Below are 21456 nucleotides of genomic sequence, written 5' to 3' on the forward strand. Positions count from 1 at the left end.
TTTGAAGTCCAGAACTGAATTGAAAAACTTTAAAAACTACTTTCCCACTAAACATAGATTGAAATTCTTGGTCCATGAGTAGAACCATTCTTTGCTCTTCTTCAACTATTTGCCTCCTACTCAGAAGCACAGGAACCATATCAACCACCACCAAAAGCCAGGAAAGAAAAAGTGGAGTGGGAAAATGATCCCTCTATTAGGTAGGCAGTATTTTATGAGCATCTATAATAAATGCTATTCCCTAATCCCTAACACAGTGATCCAAAAGAGTTAAGAATAATAATAGGATGAGAAAAAGTTTTCAGAAACATGTCCCCCAAAATATATAGGCATATCAATATTCATTTTTTAAAGTCAGTTGTGAGGGTAAATATAAAATTAACAGGAAAGAAAGTAATATTGATAAAATTTGCAGTGAAGATATGACTATGAATCCCTTCAAATAACACAATGGCTGCAATGTACAAGGTAAAAACTGTTAGAAGGAAAAATAACAAGCACAATTATTGTGGAGAACTCACATACATATCTCAGGCTTTGACAAATCCAATAGAAAAAAAGGAAGGAAAGAATAGGTTGGAATACAGTAATATCTTCAATAAAATAACAGTATAATAAATAAGGTGATATATATATATATATAGGTGCAGATAGATACTTACAAACATATACACATAATCAAACTAGTTGCCAGCAAAACATCTGTGAAATATTTAGAAAATGTTATAGTGTTTATCTCAAAAAAAATCAAGACATTTCAACCATTAAAAGGCCAGCCATTCTCTAATTTCCATGAACTATAACTGGAAATTAAAAGGAAAATAAATGTCTAAACATACAGATATCCGTAAAATTAAAGTGGAAATGAAAATCTCAATTACAAACCATTTAGAAATTAACAAAAATTACATTACATATCAAATTATAGAATGGCAGCAAAAATGCAACCAGAGGCAGATTCATTAGAGAAGAAAACTGATAGATTTTCGTTAATGGATTTTGTTGTTGTTTTTGTATATTCCAATAGTTTTCCACTGCTTGAAATTAAGCTCAAGTCACTGTAATATTTCTTAAAGTCACATTCTGGAGTAAGTATTAAAATACCAGAGGGAATAATTTGCTGGGACTAGCATCTACTCTTGCTATCTTTATTCTCATATATTTTGGCCTGTTGTTCCCTGTTCTCTACTTCCTTGAGACGCCAACTACTTGGCACCATATTTGATCTGACACACACCTACGGCCCCTTTAAATGGAACAGTTCTTGTAAACACCATCTCTGACTTCAATTCTCAGTCTCTCACATGCTGTTTTATAGTTACCCCTTGGTCCACACAGCTGGTATTACTTGTAAAAGGCATCCTTACTTTCTACTCAGGACTCAGGTCTGTATTAGTTGTAAGAGCATCACCTTGACCCCCAACAGGAGAATGGGAATTATGAGAGGAAGATAAATTGTAACTCATTTTAAGGGTCTGTGATTTCTATGGCTCCTTTTAAGTTTACCACAAAATTAAATGAATTCATATGTTAATTCACATATGCATGCGTACATACACACATAAACAGAGGATACAGAAGCCATCTTTTTAAATTTTTATCTATTGTTTTATTTATTTATTTTAGAGCCAAGGTCTCTTTCTGCTGCCCAGGCTAGCGTGCAGTGGAACCATCACAGCTCACTGCAGCCTCAACCTCCCAGGTTCAAACATTCTCTCACCTCAGCCTCCCTAGTAGCTGAGACTACAGGTGTGGGTCACCACATCCAGCTACTTTTTGTATGTTTTGTAGAGACAGGGTTTTGCCATGTTGCCCAGGCTGGTCTTGAACTCCTGAGCTCAGACAATCCACCCACCTCAGCCTCCCAAAGGGCTGGAATTGCCGTCATGAACTACCTCACCTGGCCCCAGAAGTCATTTTTTAGGGATTCACTCAGAAGATATATCTATATCTTTATCTATATCTATAGATATATAGCTTTTCCTAACTTTTTTTTACTTTTCCTTAATTTTTCACTTAATATTAGCCAACCTGTGATTTCTATAATAAGTATATGCATTCATAAATTATAGCATATTTTCTCAATTTAGAGTTCTTTCCAACAACAAAATTGTTATTTTTCTGTAAAGGAACTATGGGTAGTTGCTATGGCCAACCATGGTACTAAAAGAGAAAATATAGTTGGTTGTAATTTCTGTGAAAATTCCCACTGAGTTGTGTGCATGTACAGAAAGACAAGTTTTTGCAATCAAGATAATTATGTGGTGTTTAAACATAATATTCTTCTCCAATGTAGACGAGGGTCCAATGTATCTCTTACGTTGGACATGAGTAGCTTGGGGAACATTGAACCCTTTGTGGCTATACCGACACCACGTGAAAAGGTAGCAATGGAGTACCTGCAGTCAGCCAGCCGAATTCTCACAAGGTCTCAGCTGAGGGACGTCGTGGCAAGTTCACATTTACTCCAAAGTGAATTCATGGTGAGCCTTCTGTTTATTATTCACTCTTCAGTTGGTATTTTGAAACATGGGGCGCTAGAGACATATGGAAACGATACTGTCCTATACTTAAGCAGCCTACAATAAACAAATGGCAAGGTGAAATGGTTTTAGATTCACTCTCGTCTCATCCACTATTGATAAGTATTAAAACTGGAATGTAAGAGCTAAGTTAAGGCAGAATACACAGGAAATGACCAAGCAAATAAGTGGTATAGGGAGCTGGGCAGAGAAGGGGCATTCCAGGACAAAGAATGGCCTTGCTGTCACTGTCTGGGGAATTCAACTGTTCGGTTTAACTGGAACATTGAAATCAAGGTGGGAAGTGGCAAAAGTTGAGCCTCAGAAGTATAAAAGAAACCTAGGCCTTAATATATATTTAGAAGCTTGGACTTTATCTTGTGTTTTAGATAGATCATTCTATTTGCAGTGGAGTAGGCACTAAAAGGGAGCAGTTTAGAGGCTCTAGCATTAATCCTGTGGGACTGCGTTGGTGGCCTAAACTAATACAGTAGAAGGGAAAATGGAGAGAATCTGTAGGAATTTACAAGAAGCGGGATTAATTGAATGAGGCAGCCAAAAGTAATGGAAAAGTCAGGGGTTGATATTCGTGTTTTTGGCTTGGCCAATAGGGTACATATGGTGCCCTTTAATGAAATAAGGAACACAGGAGGAAGGCCAAGTGTGGGCTAAAGAGAATGATGATTTCAGTTTTAGACATACCAGTGTTGCTGGTGAAAGCTTAAAGCATGATAACATATATCAACTCAGAGAACATGAAGTCGGATTAAATCTTCTTATGTCTAATTGTTGCCCAAGGGGAATATTGACTTTATGGATCACCTCTTGCATTTTAAATCAGTTGTATATCTTAAGCCATATTGGTTGAGTACAATAAATTGATTATTCTAGGGTCAGTTCAGGCATTTGCAGCCACCCTAATGGTGGAAGATTCAGCGATGGGTTGGATCTACTATTAGCCCCATCAACTATTATTAAGTGTCCAAAGTAAAATACAAACATGAACATCAGACTCTGTGGTGTATCATATTTTACATGTGAAGAAAATGAGACCTGTAGGAATGAAAGAACAAGTCAGTGGTCACACAGCTAGCCAAAGGCACACCTAGAGCTTTTTTTTTCTGGAACTGCAGACAGCTCTTTGTTTATGAAATAAGACCTTACCATAGTCCACTGCCCTGAAAGGAAATTGAAGGCCAAGAAGGAGTACCCAGGAGAAAGAGAATGCTGGAAGATGACAGATTGTCAGTGTGTGTCAGAAAACAGAAGGTGAGAAGGAAGAAGGGGAGGAATAAAGATATTACCTTTGTGGCTTTGCCCAAAGACACTGACATGCTTGAAATTACCAAACATGAACATGTGTTTTCCATTGAATATTCAACAATTTTGCTTATTTTTATAACTTGGAATTAACAGGTTAAAACATTTAGTTGGAGCAGAAAATAGGGATAAATATCATGGATAGCTAGCATAGTGCAAGTATAGGAAAAAGTATTTTAAAAGTAAGTAAGTTGGGGCCAGGTGTGGTAGCTCACGCTTGTAATCCCAGCTACTCAGGAAGCTGAGATGGGAGGGTCACTTGAACCCAGGAGTTTGAGGTTACAGTGAGCTATGATTGTGCCACTGCACACTGAGCTAGGTGACAGAGTGAGATCCCATCTCTAAAAATAAATTAATTAATAAACAAATAGCTGTTTCTCTCTGTAGACCAAGTCTCAAATTTATGTAGTCTAGCTTTTCTGAAATGTTCATATTGACCAAAAACTAGGATAATCTGAATGAATTTAAAGATGATTTTATTTCAACAAATATTAGACTGCTAAGTTAAATTTTCTACTGGAGAAAGTTTAAGCAGTAAAAATATTATTTTACTTGATCAAAGATTTAATATCAGTGATTAAACAACATAAAATTCATTTTGTTCACATTAATCTTATCAAAGTTAGAGAACATACTGTTTTGTATAATCAAATCCTTAAACAAATGTTTGGATCCTTTTGAAAACTTTGGCTTGTTGCTTTATTTGTCCTGATTAGCTACAGATGCACACCTTTTTACATTTAATGCACTTACATACGGCCACTCTTTTTCTATTGTTCCCTGTCCAATCACTGGAGGCACGTAATGTATACTCTGACAAAATAAGAATATTAATGTTCTTGTTAAGTGGGAGAAACAGTGTTTGAATGCCTTTCACTAAAAAACATTGCATTTACAACTACAAATGGAACAATCCAATTATCAACCATTTCTTAATTCAAAAAAAGTCATGTCATCATCACTTGAATTAATAAGTCTTTATATTTACCATTTTGGGAAAGAGGTTTTAATAATCCTAAAAGAGTCACTATTAGTGTGAAAAGATTATTTTAACACTAATATATATAGTAACACATGTTACTATATATAACACAAAATATAACATGTGTTATAATTTTTTAACACAAAAATTATAGTAAAAACTGTGGTACCAAAGTTACGTAAAAACTGGAATATATTTGAATACACGGTTTTTTAAAAAAAAAAAATTCACTTTTTAACATCTGTCTAATCATTCTAGCAATTATGTCACAACAGGATTCTTAAAATCTAACCAGTGTTATATGTCTCCTTACTGACTACGTATTAAGCAATATTTTCTAACACAGAGAGCTGTTTCTTAGAAGTCAGCTTGTCCGGATGCAGCTGATATGTTTAGGAAAGGAAGGGTGTTGGTCCACCAAAGGTAGTAGGTCTGTTGTTTTTAAGTGGCTTTGAAGTCCAGTAGAACTCTGGATCAGATGGCCCCCTGTGAAGATTTTCTTTGTGGCAGTATTAGATACACTAATTTGATATTACTTATTTTTGCAGGAAATACCGATGAACTTTGTAGATCCCAAAGAAATTGATATTCCACGTCATGGAACTAAAAATCGCTATAAGACCATTTTGCCAAGTAAGCTTCTTGATTTTATAATTTGCATTGTATGTGGGGCAAGGGGAGGGATAGCATTAGGAGAAATACCTAATGTAGATATGGGTTGATGGGTGCAGCAAAAGCAAACCACCACAGCACACGTATACCTATGTAACAAACCTGCACATTCTCCACAGGTATCCCAGAACTTAAAGTATAAATAATAATAATAATTTACATTGTAAAGCACAACACAAGTCTTCCTATTAACCCTTACCTCAACATTTCCAATTCTTACAACACCCACCTTCATATCAAATTTGGAATTACAAACACATATCAAGACTAATAATCATTAAAGTTATCTGAAGTTAATGATTTTGCTTTTTTACTCTTATAATAATGTCCAGGTCACAATTCCAATAGACACATATTCTAAAATTTTGTTGTGCCACACATCATGGCTACCTGATTTTTGTCAAGGGTCAAACAACTCAGTGGGAAAAGGAGAGTCTTTTCAACAAATGGACCAGAAACACCTAGATATCCACATGCAAAAAAATGAAGTTGGAGACAAACATTGATTCAAAATGGACCAGAGACCTACATATAGGAGCTAGAACTACAAAACTCATAGACAAAAACAGCTGTAAATCTTCATGACCTTCAATTAGTCAGTGGTTTCTTCGATAAGCCAGCAAAAGCCGAAACAGCAACAACAAAAAAATTGAACTTCATTAATATTAAAAAGTTTTGTGCTTCAAAGGATACCTTTAAGGAAGTGAAAAGACAACTGATAGAATGGAAGAAAATAAATATTTGCAAATCATGTATCTAACAAGGGACCAGTATCTACAATATGCAAATCTTACAACTCAGTAATAAAAACACAACCCAAAAAATAAACAAAAGATTTCAATGGATATTTCTCCCTAGAAGATGTACAAATGACCAACAAGCATATTAAAAGATATTTAACATCACCAGCCATCAGGGAAATCAAAACTACAGCAAGATAGTACTTTATATCCATGAGGATAGCTATAATTTTAAAAATAGGCAGTAAAAAATGCTGGCAAGGACGTAGAGAATTGGAAACTTAACACTATAGTTTTAAGTACAGATCCAGCTACTTAGGAAAACAGTTTGACAGTTCCTTAAAAGATAAAACTGAGTTGCTATATGACCTGGACACCTTACTTCCAGGTGAATATTACCTAAAAGAAATGAAACGTGTGGTTCAACAAAAATGATACAAAAACATTTATAACAGCATTATTCATAATAGTCAAAGAGTGGCAACCATCAGCTGAGAAATGGACAGATAAAATGTAGTATAGTCACACAATAGAATCAATAAAAGGTAACAAGGTACTGATGAACCTTGAATGAACCTTGAAAACATCATGCTAAGTGAAAGAAGCCAGACACAAAAGACCTCATATTTTGTAGTCCATTTATATGAAATGTCCAGATAGCCAAATCTAGACAGACAGAAAGTATCTTAGTAGGGTTGCTTAGCATTAGGGGATATGGAGAATGACTGCTAAAGGAACTGTGTTTATTTTGGGGCTAGTTGAATGTTATAAAATTGATTTACAGTGATTGTTGCACAGCTCTGTGAAAATAAAAGAAAAAAACTGTGATGGCACATGAAATGGGGGGATTGTATAGAATGTGAATTATTTCTCAATAAAACTATTACCAAAAAAAGTCACTGTGCATAACAGTGACCTAGAGTCCTTGTTAGTCCTGTGCCCAACCCCAGGGATTTCATTTAAATAGATCTGCTATTGAGCACAGAAAGCTACTTTTAGGAAACACTTAGGTGATTCCAATACAGATGAAACCAGGACCCACTTTGAGAACCACTACTATATGTGAAACTGGACTGAGCTTCACGGAATTTATTAATGTCAAGCAATGACCTGAATGCCAGGGACCAGTAAGAAATAAGAAACAGTCTATAAAATCAAGGAGGTCACAGACTAGAAAGGAGAGTCATATAAATGGTAATTATGCTCAGTGCATAGGCCAGAATAAAGATACTGCCCAAGCAGTGTAGGAGTTCAGAGAGGACTGGGTAATTAATTCTGCTCGGAGAAATTAGGCAAAAAAAAAAAAAAAAAAAGGGAGAGGAAGTAATATTTTCTATGACTAAACAAACAGATATAGTTGGAGTTTTGGCAAAATCAGTAAACATCTCACGACAAAGCTCAGGAAAGATGGAGCCACAAAGTCCTTTTTAAGTTTTGACATTGAAATAGTAATCTTCAAAATTTAGTTCATTAACTCATTCATAAGACACCAACTTCTTTATATTCATAGTAACAGTGCTGTAATTAAAGAATTATTGTCAATACTGTCTTTGGCCTTCCCCTTCTGGTGGAATTGGAAATGCATTGTTAACCTATAACATATTTTAACTGCTGTATATAGTTAAATCTATTTACCTAAAGTAGAGTCACCATTGAAAGTTATTTTATGACTACACTTGGCCAAAGGGGATGAAAGTGCTGCGTGTTAGAATTAGTGTTCTCTCTCTCTCTCTGTTAAAATTTTTATCAAAATACACCAAACATAAGTAATAAGGGAATATACCTCCATCACAATTTTATATACCCAAACCATCATCTAATTTTAGAAGGATTTGGAAATTATTAGCATTAGTTCAGAGTTCAGCCTTCTCCATTTCCTGCCCAGATGATATCAGACAACTGCTTCACAGTCCTGTGTCAGCTTTTCCGTTCACAGAACTGGGTGGACCTCTGAATTCAGGGCACCTGTGCTGACAGCTGATGTTGCAAATGATGGATTTTCTGTTGAAAATGTCTACAGCCTGAATGCCCCACCCACCACCCCCGTTGCACAAAATATAATTTAGGAAATACAGCTTAGAAAAGCCACGCTATTGGGTGAAAGTATCCAAAAAGCCTGGAATGAATACAGAAAGATGTTCTTTATGATTTTAGACTGTAATATGAGATAAACTTGAAATATTATATAAAATGATGATTATTAAATGATCAAGATTTTAAACATTATGATTGTTTTTAGTTTTAACCTGCATAAACTCTTCTTAGTTCTAAAAGCTTGACAGCTTGTACATAACAGCAACATTATACAATTCTGAGAATGCCTTGCAACAGATATATGGATAGACAAGAATCAATTATTAATAAATCAATGTATAAATTAAATTATAGTCATTTCTCTAAGGACAATGTTATCTTGGCTCAGATTAAAATGCTAAAGTCAAGTTTATATCAAATTATTTTTCAATGTAAACAAGTATTAGTGATAAAAAGACGTCTACATCCTCAATAACAAAAGTAGTAGGAAAAAACAATCATACATCCATAGAAAATTATTAGCACACAACAAAATATAATACTGTAATAATAAGTTTAAATTTTTTATTTTTATTTTAGATTCAGGGGGTACCTGTGCAGGTTTATTACAAGGGTATATTGTGTGATGCTGCTGTTTGGGATTCTTCTGAACCCATGACACCCAGATAGTGAACATAGTACCCAATAGGGAGATTTTTAGCCCTTCTCCCTTTCCCTCCCTCCCTTTTCTTGGAGTCCCCAATGTCTATTCTTTTCATCTTTATGTCTATATGTATCCAGAGTTTAGCTCTCACTTATAAGTGAGAACATGCAATATTTGTTTTTCTGTTCCTGTGTTAATTTGCTTAGGATAATGGCCTCCAGCTGCATCCATGTTACTGCAAAGGGTATGATTTTGTTCTTTTTTATGACTGCGTAGTGTTCCATGGTATATGTGTACCACATTTTCTTTATCCAATCCACTGTTGATGGGCATCTAGGTTGTTTCCATGTCTTTGTTATTGTGAATAGTGCTGCGCTATAATAATAAATGTTATGCATATTTCTCTTATGCAGTCAATGTATTGATACAAATATAAGATAATATAGATACAATTAAAGAATGCCATTTACTCAGGCCATCATTTTATATATAAAATTTTAACATCTAATAATGTTTCCTACTTAAATTATGTTTCCTTTTTTATTATATAAAGTGCCTAACACAGAGTAGATATGCAAATAAGCAAGCCACTCATTAAAGCAACAAGTTATGTAGCTAAAGCAAGATATTGGAATTAAATTTGATTTCCTACCACAACAAAAACGTTGACAATTTTTGGCAGGATAGTTAATCTCCCTATGCCATCCTTTATTCCCAAAAGTAGTGATAATAATACTCTCCTACAAGGCTATTGAGAAAATTAAATGATAGTATGTGTAAAATGCCTATTAAAGTTCCAGCTAATAGTAAGCCCTCAGCTAATGTTAGTTTCTCTTTCCCTCCCTATCTAATTGAAGATGAATCCATTACTAACCTCAGAACCAATTCCAGGAAATAGGGGCACCATCTATGTATAGAGATGTTTGCAGTTTTAAAAGCAAAGTACTCAAGAGCCACATTTTCATTCATTTATAACAATAGTGATGAAAATTATGATGATGATGATACATTTTTTGTTTAATTCTTGGCTTTTTTTTTTTTTTTAGTCCAAGCTATATATTACAAGAGTTTTTCTTGGAAACCTACATTTCCCCATACACAGTTATATGTTGTCTTCTTGCATTTGTAAAAGGAAGTATTTGGAGCCACACACAGTGGCTCATGTCCTGGAGTTTGAGACCAGCGTGGGCAATATAACAAGACTCCATCTCCACACAAAAAAAAAAAAAAAAAAAAAAAGTTTAATTACAAGCCTGGGCAACATGGCAAAACTTCATCTCTACCAAAAAATACAAAATGCAGCCAGGTGTGGTGGTGCACGTGTGTAGTCCCAGCTACTTGGGAGGCTGAGGCAGGAGGATCACTTGAGCCCAGGAGGTTGAGGTCGCAGTGAACTGTGATCGCATCTGGGAGTAGCCACTGCAATTCAGCCTGGGCAACAAAGTGAGACTCCCCTCTCTGAATTTTTAATAAAAAAGAATTTGGAAACCTCTAAATAGTTGGAAAGCACTGTAAGTTACTAATTACCAACATAATTTAGCTTGACAGGGAAACTGTTTCTAAGCAGTTTTTAGATTTCCCACTAAATCATATACATCATAGGCATTATAAAATTGAAGGAAGCAGACCTCTTTTCAAGCCTGAATGGTGTAGGATGTTTATGGAAACTTCTAACAATCAGTGGATACTGAAAGGCATGAAAGATTTCTTGTCCTCTTTGCTAAGAAAAGAAAAACAAAATCTAGAAAGTCAAAAACAGGGCTTTAACTCTTTCTAATAGAAATTAATTCTGACATGAAACCCTGTGTGGGCCACATCCCAAATAGAAATCACAAAGGATACAAAAGTGAATTAAATACAGCCTTTGCCCTCTAGGGGCTCACCACACTCCACTGAGGGCTGGCAAAAATGTAAGCACTTAAAATACAAGATGATAAATACTAAAATAAAACTCAGGGAACCCAGGCAAAGAAGAGAATGCTTAATTCTGCCTGGGAAGGTCAGGGAGAACTTCGGAAAGACAGTATTTTCTGAATTGAGCCCTGAGGAATGAGGAAGACTTTACCATGCAGAAGAAGGCAAAGGAAATAATATGTGCAGAAGCATAAAATCTACAAGAACATAGAATATTGGGGAGGTTGCCCTAGGTCCATGGGGCTGGATTAGATGATACACGTGGGAAAGCAGCTGTTGGTGAGGCTTGGGGATGATCATTATCATTAAGGATCTGCTGTATCTTGCTAAGGACCCTCTTGGCATTCATCTTCTAGGCCTGCACTGTCAAGTAGAGCAACCAGAACACACTTATGGCTAGGTCAATTTACACTTAAATGAATTAAAATTAAATAAAATTAACTTTGGTTCCTCAGTTTTTACTAGCCACATTTCAAGTGCTTGAAAGCTAGAGGTTATATTTTTGTACAGCACAGATAGATAATATTTTCATCAGCTCAGAAAGTTCTATTGATCAGGGCTGCTGTAAGTTGAATTATCAATAAGTATATAAATACAATACTTAGGTATGTAAATACAGTAAGTATAATAAAATTGAGTCCAATGGACAAATAGGATTATATACAATACCTTCTTGGACATTCACAGGGTCCATTTACATACTGAAGACCCTGAGAAGTCCTGCAGTAAGAAGAATATGGTTCAGATTTGTTTAATCCAATGTTTCCCATATTTAGTTGGTTACTAACCTCTTTTTATAAAAGATGACTTAATTTATAAGTCATATGATATAATTCTATATGTTATAGAAATAACAATTTACAGATAATAAATATTTTGGGAAATACTGCTATGGGCAATTGGGAACTTCGGATGACATTTAGACAACGGAATCAAGGGATCAGATTTTGTTTTCTAGAGCACCTTGACAGCTATGAGGAGGATGGATCAGAAAAAAGCAAGATTGAAGGCAGGCAGACCAGGAGATGCTTGAGTCCTAGTCCAAGACAGCCATGCAAACAGAGAGGCAAGACAGACCCCAGCATATTTTAGGAGACAGAACAGACAGAATATGCTAATATTCAAACACACAGGAGCTCTACACGGACTGTAGAGCTGTGGCAGCACACCTAACCTAAACAATAGCGGAAAGCTGTCAGGAACACATGAAGGGCATGAGGAGTTTCACAAACCTGTGGTCCATTCAGAAGGAAATAATAAACAGAAAAAGCTGGACTATAAATTAGGAGACCAGGCTGGTCTGAAGTATGTATTTGAGAGCCCTCAGGATGTGCGTAATAAAGTCACAGGAATGAATGAGTCACTCAACAAGGCAGTATCAAGTGAGGATAAAAGAGGGTCAAGTTGAATCCTAGAATTAGCAACATGAAAAGGGGCAGATTAAATGAGCAGGAGATTGGAAAGAGGCCATTGAAGAAATAGCAGGAAAACCAGAACATTGTGTCCCAGAATCTAAGGGAAGAGAAAACTCGAAAAAAGGATATACAGTCAACAATTTTTGAATGCTTCAGAGAGGACATGAACAAAAATACCACAATGGGATCACTGGGCTTAGCAACAAGAGGGTCAGTGATGACCTTAGCAAGGGCAGTCTGCGCAGTGCTCGAGTCAGGATAGATCACAGTGCACATGACGAGCATTGAGTTGCAGATGAGCCTGGAGAAAGTGTTGGTATAATAAACTCTTTCAGAAATTTGCTTGTCTAAAAAAGAAAAGCAATAGAATAATTGCAAGAGAAGGATACCTAGAACTGACCTTTTTTTAAAAAAGTAGAGGGGATCTTTAAATCAGTTCCATAGACATTCACTGAAGATCTGCTATGCAAGACACTAGATCTTACAAAGATGGTGAAAAATCCCCATCCCTGCCTTCAGAAAGCTCAGAGTATGCCAGGTCAAAGAAATCATAAAGAGATGAATTAGTTATATTAATGTACGCAAATGTTGGTAAAAATGATTTCCATATTTTCCATAACACTTTAGTTCACAGAGTCTTTTGACTCTTGATGGAAAATGATTTTAGAATTTAAGACAATGTTGCTAGCACTAAATGAATCTAACCAATTTGGGCTGTCAGTGAACAAACCGCTACATATGCTAACTAGACACAGCCTCTTCCAAATAGTGAAAAAGACTTCTGTCCAGGCCATGTGTTTGTTCTAGGTCAGAAGAAAGGAAATCTGTGCAATAAGCAATTTAGGGCTATCCAGACTGAACCAATCACTGCGTGTGTTCTAATGGCAATGCTGTGGGACCTGAGGGCTTAGTTTTAGACTAAGATGATGATTAACTTTTGTTATGTTGCTAGAACGTTATTTTTTTATAGATCATGATAATTATTGGACATGCAAACTCCAACTCTAAGAAATCCTGAATTTGACTTCTGAATATATACAAGCTCTCAATTTTTAGCATGTACCTACTCTATTAATGCCTCCCTCGGCAGAACTGATTTTGTGGTAATACTATTCTTTTCTGAAATATTTTTTCTGGAAAACATAATATATAGACTATTAAATGCAACCCAAATAACAGTGGTTTAAATAATTTAGAAATGTATATCCTTCTCAAGTATACCTGCCAGGGTTGATATGGCAGCTTTGCCATGTTACACCTCTAGACTCATCTCTCTGGTTACCTCACCATCCCCACGGTATTGCCTTTGCATGCTCTGAGATCCTGATCACCACAATCACATCCCAGGCAGCAAGATGGAATCAGAAGCGGTAGAAGGAGAACATCGCTCCTCACTTTAATTTCATGATCTAAAAGTCACACGTATCACTTCCTCTCACGTGCTGTAAGTGAAAACTTAGTCACACAGCCGCAACTAATGCAAGGGATGGTAAGAAGGAAAGTCTTAAGCCATGCATCCTACCAAGTTCCCAGCCAGAATTGGGATCTTATTGCTAAAGAAAGACAGGGATGGTGACTCCTAGGAGACGACTAGCTCTTAAAATACATATTTGGATGTGCGTGTGTGTGCCGTGCATACTATTGTGTGCTCCAGCTATCGACCGCAAAAATGGCAGACAGTACTGCGCATGCTTGGCAAGAAGCTTTAAGGGCACTGTTGTAGCCAAAGGCTCTCAGCAGGAAACCCTCCTCCATGAGATTTTTGCTGGAGTGTATTCAATAAGTGTTGTTTGCTCCACTGTGGCTTCTCCTCCTTGTTTGTTATTTTGTGATCTGCCAAGAGTTTTGATCAATAGGATTGACGGAAGATATGTATAAACAATGGAATAACTTCACTGTCAGTGTTAAAATTCAGTTCCATGGGTGTTCAAGACCCCTTGGAGGAAAAAGATGAGGTAACAAAAAGCAGTCTAGCAGAAGTCTTTCTACATTACAAAGGGTATAATAGATTTTATGCAGACTGAGAGGTTTTACCGCCAAGGGTATATTTAATTTTTTGGAAGGAAGAGGAACTAAAGCTTATATTATTTGGAGATGACTCTTTAGGTTTTATTTGAATTTTAATTGAAAATAACAGTTGTATATATGGGGCACAATGTGATGTTTTGATACACGTATACATTGTGGAGTGATCAAATCGTGCTAATATTAATGTATCCATTACCTCAAATGTTTATTGTTTTTCTTTGTGGTGAGAACATTTAAAATCCCATTATTTCAGCTATTTTGAAATATATAATATTATTATTAAACTATAGACACCGTACTCTATAATAGATCATGAGAACGTATTCCTCCTAACTGAAATATTGTATCCTTTGACCACCATCTACCCTTTCCCCATTCACTCCACTCCCCTAGACCCTGGTAACAACCATTCTACTCTCTATTTCTATGAATTCAACTTTTTTAGATTCAACACATAAAGAAGATTATGTCTCTCTGTGCCTGGCTTATTTCATTTAGCATAATGTCTGTGAAGTCTATCTATGTTGTCACAAATGACATAATTTCCTGCTTTTTAAAGGCAAAATAGAACTCCATTATATATATAGACCATATTTTTAAAATCCATTCATCTGTTGATGGACACTCCAATTGTTTTCAAACCTTGGCTATTATAAATAGTGCTGCAGTGAACATAGGAGTGCAGATATCTCTTCAACATACTGACTTCAGTTCCTTTGGATATATACCCAGAAGTGGAATTGCTGGGTCATATGGTAGTTCACTCATAGTTTTTGAGGAATCTCCATACTGTTTTCCAAAATGGCTGTGCTAATTTACATTCTCACACACAGCCTACCAGGGCTCTCTTTTCTTCACATCCTTGCCAGCATTTATCTTTTATCTTTTTGATAATAGCCATTCTAGCAGGTATAAAGTGATATTCTGGTTTTAATTTGCACTTCTCTGATGATTTGAGATGTGGAACCTTTTTTCATAGATCTATTGGACATTTGTATGTCTTGTTTTCAGAAACGTCTGTTCAAATCTTTATCCGTTTTTAGTAGAATTGTTTGTTTTCTTGTTATTGAGTAGTTTGAGTTCCTGATATATTTTGGATATTAGCCGCTTGTTAATGTATGATTTGTAAATATTTTCTCCCAATCTGTGGATTTGCTATGCAGAAGCTTTTTAGTTTGATGCAATCCCCTGTGTCTATTTTTGCTTTCGTTGTGCTTTCAGGGTCATATCCAAGAAATTTTTGCCCATATCAATGTCATGCAGCTTTGCCCTGGAAGGCAGTCTTTAAAAAATGAATACGACATTATGAATACAAAATAAGATACAAGATTCTTATTGAAAATGGCTCATGCAAGTGAGGGTCAGTCTGCCCCTGACCAACAATTGTAGGAAATGAAGAGATAGATCTGTTAAGACTCTAGGAGATTTCGGGGAAAATGAAGTGCTTTTGAAAATTTGGTGCTAGCTTCCATCTCCAGAGGGTCTACATTTTGAAAGCTCTGAAGGACAAGACTGAGACTGGAATTGTTTCCAGGATGCTTTAAAGAGGGTAGTTTGCTTCAGTACCAGTAGCCCCAACATATCTCTTTAGGAGGAATTTATAAGTTCATGGCCCATGTCCCAAAAGATTTCCATGCTGATGAGCATAGGAACACAATTTCTTGTTCACAATCAGGTTATATCCTGATTCAAACAGTCCTTACCAGTTCCACTGTAAGTATCTCTGCAGTCGCCCTACTTCCTTTAGGTCACCTGCAAGGACATGCTAGGATCTTTTGCAAAGTGTTTTGGTTCAAATAGACTGAAAGCCTGCCTCTATGAATGGGATTCTTGGATGCCACCTAAGGGTCTTCCCACTGATTTCCAGAATTTATTGACATCTTCTAGACTTCTGTTGTTTCCATATGGCATGATCAGGAGCTATTTTACCTGTGGCTTATAAGATCAGATAAGCATCTTGGTCTTCACAAGTCAATCTAAAGCTTTAAGCAGGATGGGACTTTCTCTTGCCAAAACCACATCACTTATAGCTCAAATCTATCCATCTCTGGATAGAAGCTCCTATTACTTGTTTGTATATGTGTGTGTGTGCGTGTGTGTGAATATGTGTATATATGTGTGTGTGTGTGCACGTGTGCACGTGTGTGTACGTACATATATATTTATATACACATATATAGTCTTTATTTCAAATATCCTAGTGACAAACTAGCAAAATTTTACCATATATTTTCAACATCATCTTTGATAATGGCCCTGTTAAGTTCTAAGTTTGGTTATCTGGTTTCAACTCTCTGCTTCATTTTTTACTGTGTGACCTTGGGTGAGTTACTTAACCTCTCTGTGCTGCAATTTCCTAATCTAAATAAAGAGACTATTAATGGTACACTTTATAGAATTGTGATGATTAAGTGACATAAGGCATAAAATGCTGTTAGCTGCTCTACCGGACACATATAGGAGTCAACAATGAGTGTAATGACAATAACAGTGATAATGGTGTCACTCCAGAGTTTTGTGACTGACTCCTTATTGGTCCCTATATTACCTATTTATTGCTGTGGGACAAATTACCCCAGAATTTAGTGGCTTAAAACAATACACATTTATATCTCACAATTTCTGTGTGCCGGAAATTGGGGAGTGGCTTGAGTGTCTGGCCCAAGGTCTTTCATGAGATTTCAATTGAGTTGTTGGCCATGTCTTCAATCAGCTGAACGCTTGGCTGGCACTGTGGGATCTGCTTCCAAGAGGGCTCATTCATATGCTATTAGCTGGAGGCCTCAGTTCCCCACTATTTCTCTCTTCATTGGGCTGCTTGAGTGCCCTCAAAATATGGCCATTAGCTTCCTCCAGAGCTAGCAACTCAAGAAAGAGAGCAAGGAGGAAACTGCAATACTCTTTATGACCTAGTCACACACCATCCCTGCTGCCATATTCTATTTATTGGAAGCAAGTCTTTAATTTCTGCCCACATTCAAGATGAGGGGAATTAGTCTCTACTACATTCTTTTAGAAGGAGTCTCAGATAATTGGATACTACATTTTTAAACCATCACTGTCCTCATGGGCTGGTTAGTCTTTTTCTGAAACTAATTATGGCCTTTATTATCTTTAACCCCAGTTATATGTAAAGTGAAATTTAAAACACTTTGGTTTGCCAAGTCCTGTTAAATTTTTAATTATTTTTAACTCCCTATTTACATATATTCTATGAAACTTTCTTCCTCTAGTACTTCCTACCTCACCTCCTCTTTGATTGTCTCAGTTTTGGTGGGGAATGTAAGAAACTATATTTACCCCGATGATGCTCAATGGTTGTGTGTTTCTAAAAAAATATGGGAGTGGGAGAAGTTTTTCTTTGCTGCACCCCTGTTTTTACACCACATGCCACTGAGAAAGGAAGCTGAAAAGCATTGAATTTGCTGTTTTTTCAAAAAAGTAACTAAGCAACCACAATGATACAACATTTTGTATTTTAATTGTCAGTTTACATGGCTATCTTCACATGAGAGCAGCAGCATAGCATAGTGGCTAATGGTATTCTAGTGTTAGTGTGGATTCAAAGCCTGACTCCATTACCTACTTCTTGGCTGTGTAAATTTGGTCAAATTATTACTATTATTTTTTTTTTTTTTTTTTTTTTTTTTTTTTTGAGACGGAGTCTCGCTCTGTCGCCCAAGCTGGAGTGCAGTGGCCGGATCTCAGCTCACTGCAAGCTCTGCCTCCCGGGTTCACTGCCATTCTCCTGCCTCAGCCTCCCGAGTAGCTGGGACTACAGGCGCCTGCCACCTCGTCCGGCTAGTTTTTGTATTTTTAGTAGAGACGGGGTTTCACCGTGTTAGCCAGGATGGTCTCGATCTCCTGACCTCGTGATCCGCCCGTCTCGGCCTCCCAAAGTGCTGGGATTACAGGCTTGAGCCACCGCGCCTGGCCATTGGTCAAATTATTTAACCTATCTCAGTTTCCTATCTGAAAAATGGGGAAGGAGTCTTACCCATTATCTTAGGTACTTTTATTAAAGTTACATGAAAATTAAATGACAAAATATCTATAAAGCATTGAGAACAGAGTCTGACATCTAATAAACAAAAAATACGTTTGTTATTTTATGAACAGACTGAAGACTCACTGAAATGAATCTTAGTTTTTGTTTTGATTTGTTTCGTTTTTGTTTTTGAGGCAGGTCTCCCTCTGTTGTCCAGGCTGGAGGGCAGTGGCACAATCTCGGCTTACTGCAACCTTCGCCTCTTGGGTTCAATCGATTCTCATGCCTCAGTCTCCCAAGTAGCTGGAACCACAGACATGAGCCACTATGCCTGTCTTATTTATTTATTTATTTATTTGTTTATTTATTTATTTATTGAGATGAGGTCTCACTATGTTGCCTAGGCTTGAACTCCCGGGCTCAAGGGATCCTCCTGCCTCAAGCTCCCAAAGTGCTGAGATTACAGCCTAAGCCACTGTGCCCAGGCTTGAAATGAATCAGGTTTATCTTTATCTTTGCAAGCTCCCTCTTCCCCTGGCTTTCCTATCCTCACACAGATAGCACATAATAGATTATTAATCTCATCCATCTCGGAAGATCAGGAGATCTGGCCAGGACATAATGGTCAGACAAGGTGAGGTTGAGACCTGAGGGTCTAAATGAGATGAGATAGTAAAATATAAGTAATTGGTAGAGTATAGCCTGATTTACATCCACAGGGAAAGGAGAGAGACAGGAGTGAGGAGACCTGGTACAAATTCCAAATCCAAAGTATAAGAGTGGAAGCATAAATGAGAAATGGGGTCGAGAACCAGAACAGATGAGAAATGGCCTGAAATATAAACTCATCATCTCAGGCTTATGGATGAGCTTTATGTCAGGAGTGAAGATGGGCCCAAATGTCCCTCAATAAACACATATAGATCAAGCAATGGATGCCAAAGACAAACATTGACATGCACCAGATAATCAATACATAACAGGTTTCTACTTACTGGTTATTGGCATTTTAAGGAACTTTAAAAAGAGTAAGTCTGTTTAATATATTCTTTTTTGTTTTCTTCATTAGATCCCCTCAGCAGAGTGTGTTTAAGACCAAAAAATGTAACTGATTCATTGAGCACCTACATTAATGCTAATTATATTAGGGTAAGTAAATAAGTACAAATTTCTTTCTGGTGATTTTCTATTTGGAATTGTTGGTTTTATTTTGTTTTTCCTAGAGTAGATTAATCTTGGTTTAACTTGATTACCAGCAAGATTTCATTTTGTTTGGTTTTTTATCTTAGTCGTAGTCAACATTGTTAATGGGTCTTTTATGATGACTTTCCTTTTAGGGTGAGTCTCTGGCAACAGTGCTCTCTATGGGCACTCTGCTGGAGACTGGGCATTACAACCCTCAATATCATGTGCTATCCTTAACTTGCTGCCAAGTTAATGATATTAAGGATATTGTTAACTAGAAATTGTTGTACTAGAATCAATGAAGCCGTAACCTGTGTTGCTTTTGTAAGCACAGCTATTTCATTGAAGATCTTTCACCCAAACTTTCACTGCAAGGCATGAACTTAAAAACCAATATTTTTGTCTCTTTACTCCATCTAGGGCTACAGTGGCAAGGAGAAAGCTTTCATTGCCACGCAGGGCCCCATGATCAACACTGTGGATGATTTCTGGCAGATGGTTTGGCAGGAAGACAGCCCTGTGATTGTTATGATCACAAAACTCAAAGAAAAAAATGAGGTATGATCTTTAATCAAGTTCTGAATGTTATACATGTTCTGTTGCTATAGAAGAGATATTGTATAAGTAAAATTGCCATGGACTTAGATTTACGATGGAAACTTTGAGACATTTAAAGGCTAAGTCACTTAATACATCCCAAATATAATAACTGCTATTATCCTATGACTGTCAACTTTCTTTCAGACAAGTCAATATACTTGGCATATACATATCTAATTTGTACCCACAAAAGAAATAAGGGGGTCATGAATTATCACCCTAATTTATAGGCAGGCAAATAAAACCTTATTCACATCCTGAGTCATTTTTGAACACCTACTATGTGACAGGTACTACTCTAGTCATTGGAGATATAATAGTAAACAAAACACACCAAGATCCCTGCCCTTGGTAGATTTTAACTTTCTGGTGGGAGAAGACAAACAAAAACACTGCACATAATAAACTTATAAATAGTGTAATATATGAGAAGAGATTAAATGCTATAGGAAAGAAAGTAGAGCAGGCTAAGTGGAATGGGTATACCGGGCAGTAAGGAGGGGGTGTTGGGGAATTGCAGATTGCATTATTAAAGAGGGTGGGCAAGGTGAGTCTCATTAAGAAAATGAGATTCGAGGGCAGTTACAGAAACCAATCAACTTTCTCGATATCTTCATAATAAGAAATCCAAGAAAGAAAGAATTTGATTTCATATCCATACTAGCAGTCTTTTCTAAGGATTTAGCTTACAGAATACTTACTCTGTATTTTGCATTATAAAAATACAATTGTAATATTCCTGACGGCTGATATTCGAGGTACCACTTACATCTTAGGACAACTTACTGGGATAATTTACAGTCTAATTTTCGGCATTTTTGTGTTTGTTTTCTTGTGAAAAATATTGTACCAGGGCTTCACCATGACAATAAGAATTTAAGAAAATGGAGCATTCCTTTATAAGCCTTTGGTGATTATAATCCTTGAGTGCAGCATAATCCTGCTGCTAATGGACATCATCTAGGCTCACAAAACAGCAATTTATACATGTTTTAAAGTTTGTTATTTTCTTATATTTTTGCTACAATAGATAAACCATTTTTTTTTTTCCTGAAATTTATTCTGGAAAAATAGTGTATTTCTGGCCAGTAGATAAAGTTATATACTCGATTCACTACATGACTTACTAACTAAACACGCTTCTATGAATCCGATATTAAAGCCTGAGGTGGCATTATAAAAATAACCCCTAATATTCTCAAGCTGTTTCCCACACAGTGTCAATCTATCAACATATTAAGTCACTGACAATTCCTTCACAGTTGTTTAATATGCATGACATTTTTATGATAGAAAAGATTTTTCAAGTTTAAAAGGTATATTCTCTGTATATATACACTCGTGCATTCCTACATAGAACTTATGTAATACGGCCGACTAGATAACCGGAAAACTTCCCACTACAAAACCAGT

The 21456-nt window shown here is 36.4% G+C and overlaps 1 protein-coding gene across 4 annotated transcripts in view; it reads left to right on the forward strand.

Annotated features, from left to right (window-relative positions):
- PTPRR (protein tyrosine phosphatase receptor type R) overlaps positions 1 to 21456 on the forward strand; it is a 294648-nt gene that overhangs the window by 221400 nt on the left and 51792 nt on the right. For all 4 annotated transcript variants that reach the window (XM_030939760.1, XM_030939761.1, XM_030939763.1 and 1 more), the window contains 4 exons: positions 2297 to 2483; positions 5373 to 5457; positions 19328 to 19407; positions 19864 to 20001. In XM_030939760.1, coding sequence (XP_030795620.1) covers positions 2297 to 2483; positions 5373 to 5457; positions 19328 to 19407; positions 19864 to 20001 — 490 coding nt within the window. The remainder of the gene's footprint in view (positions 1 to 2296; positions 2484 to 5372; positions 5458 to 19327; positions 19408 to 19863; positions 20002 to 21456) is intronic.

Source organism: Rhinopithecus roxellana, chromosome 10 (assembly GCF_007565055.1).
Source record: "Rhinopithecus roxellana isolate Shanxi Qingling chromosome 10, ASM756505v1, whole genome shotgun sequence".
Taxonomy (NCBI): domain Eukaryota; kingdom Metazoa; phylum Chordata; class Mammalia; order Primates; family Cercopithecidae; genus Rhinopithecus; species Rhinopithecus roxellana.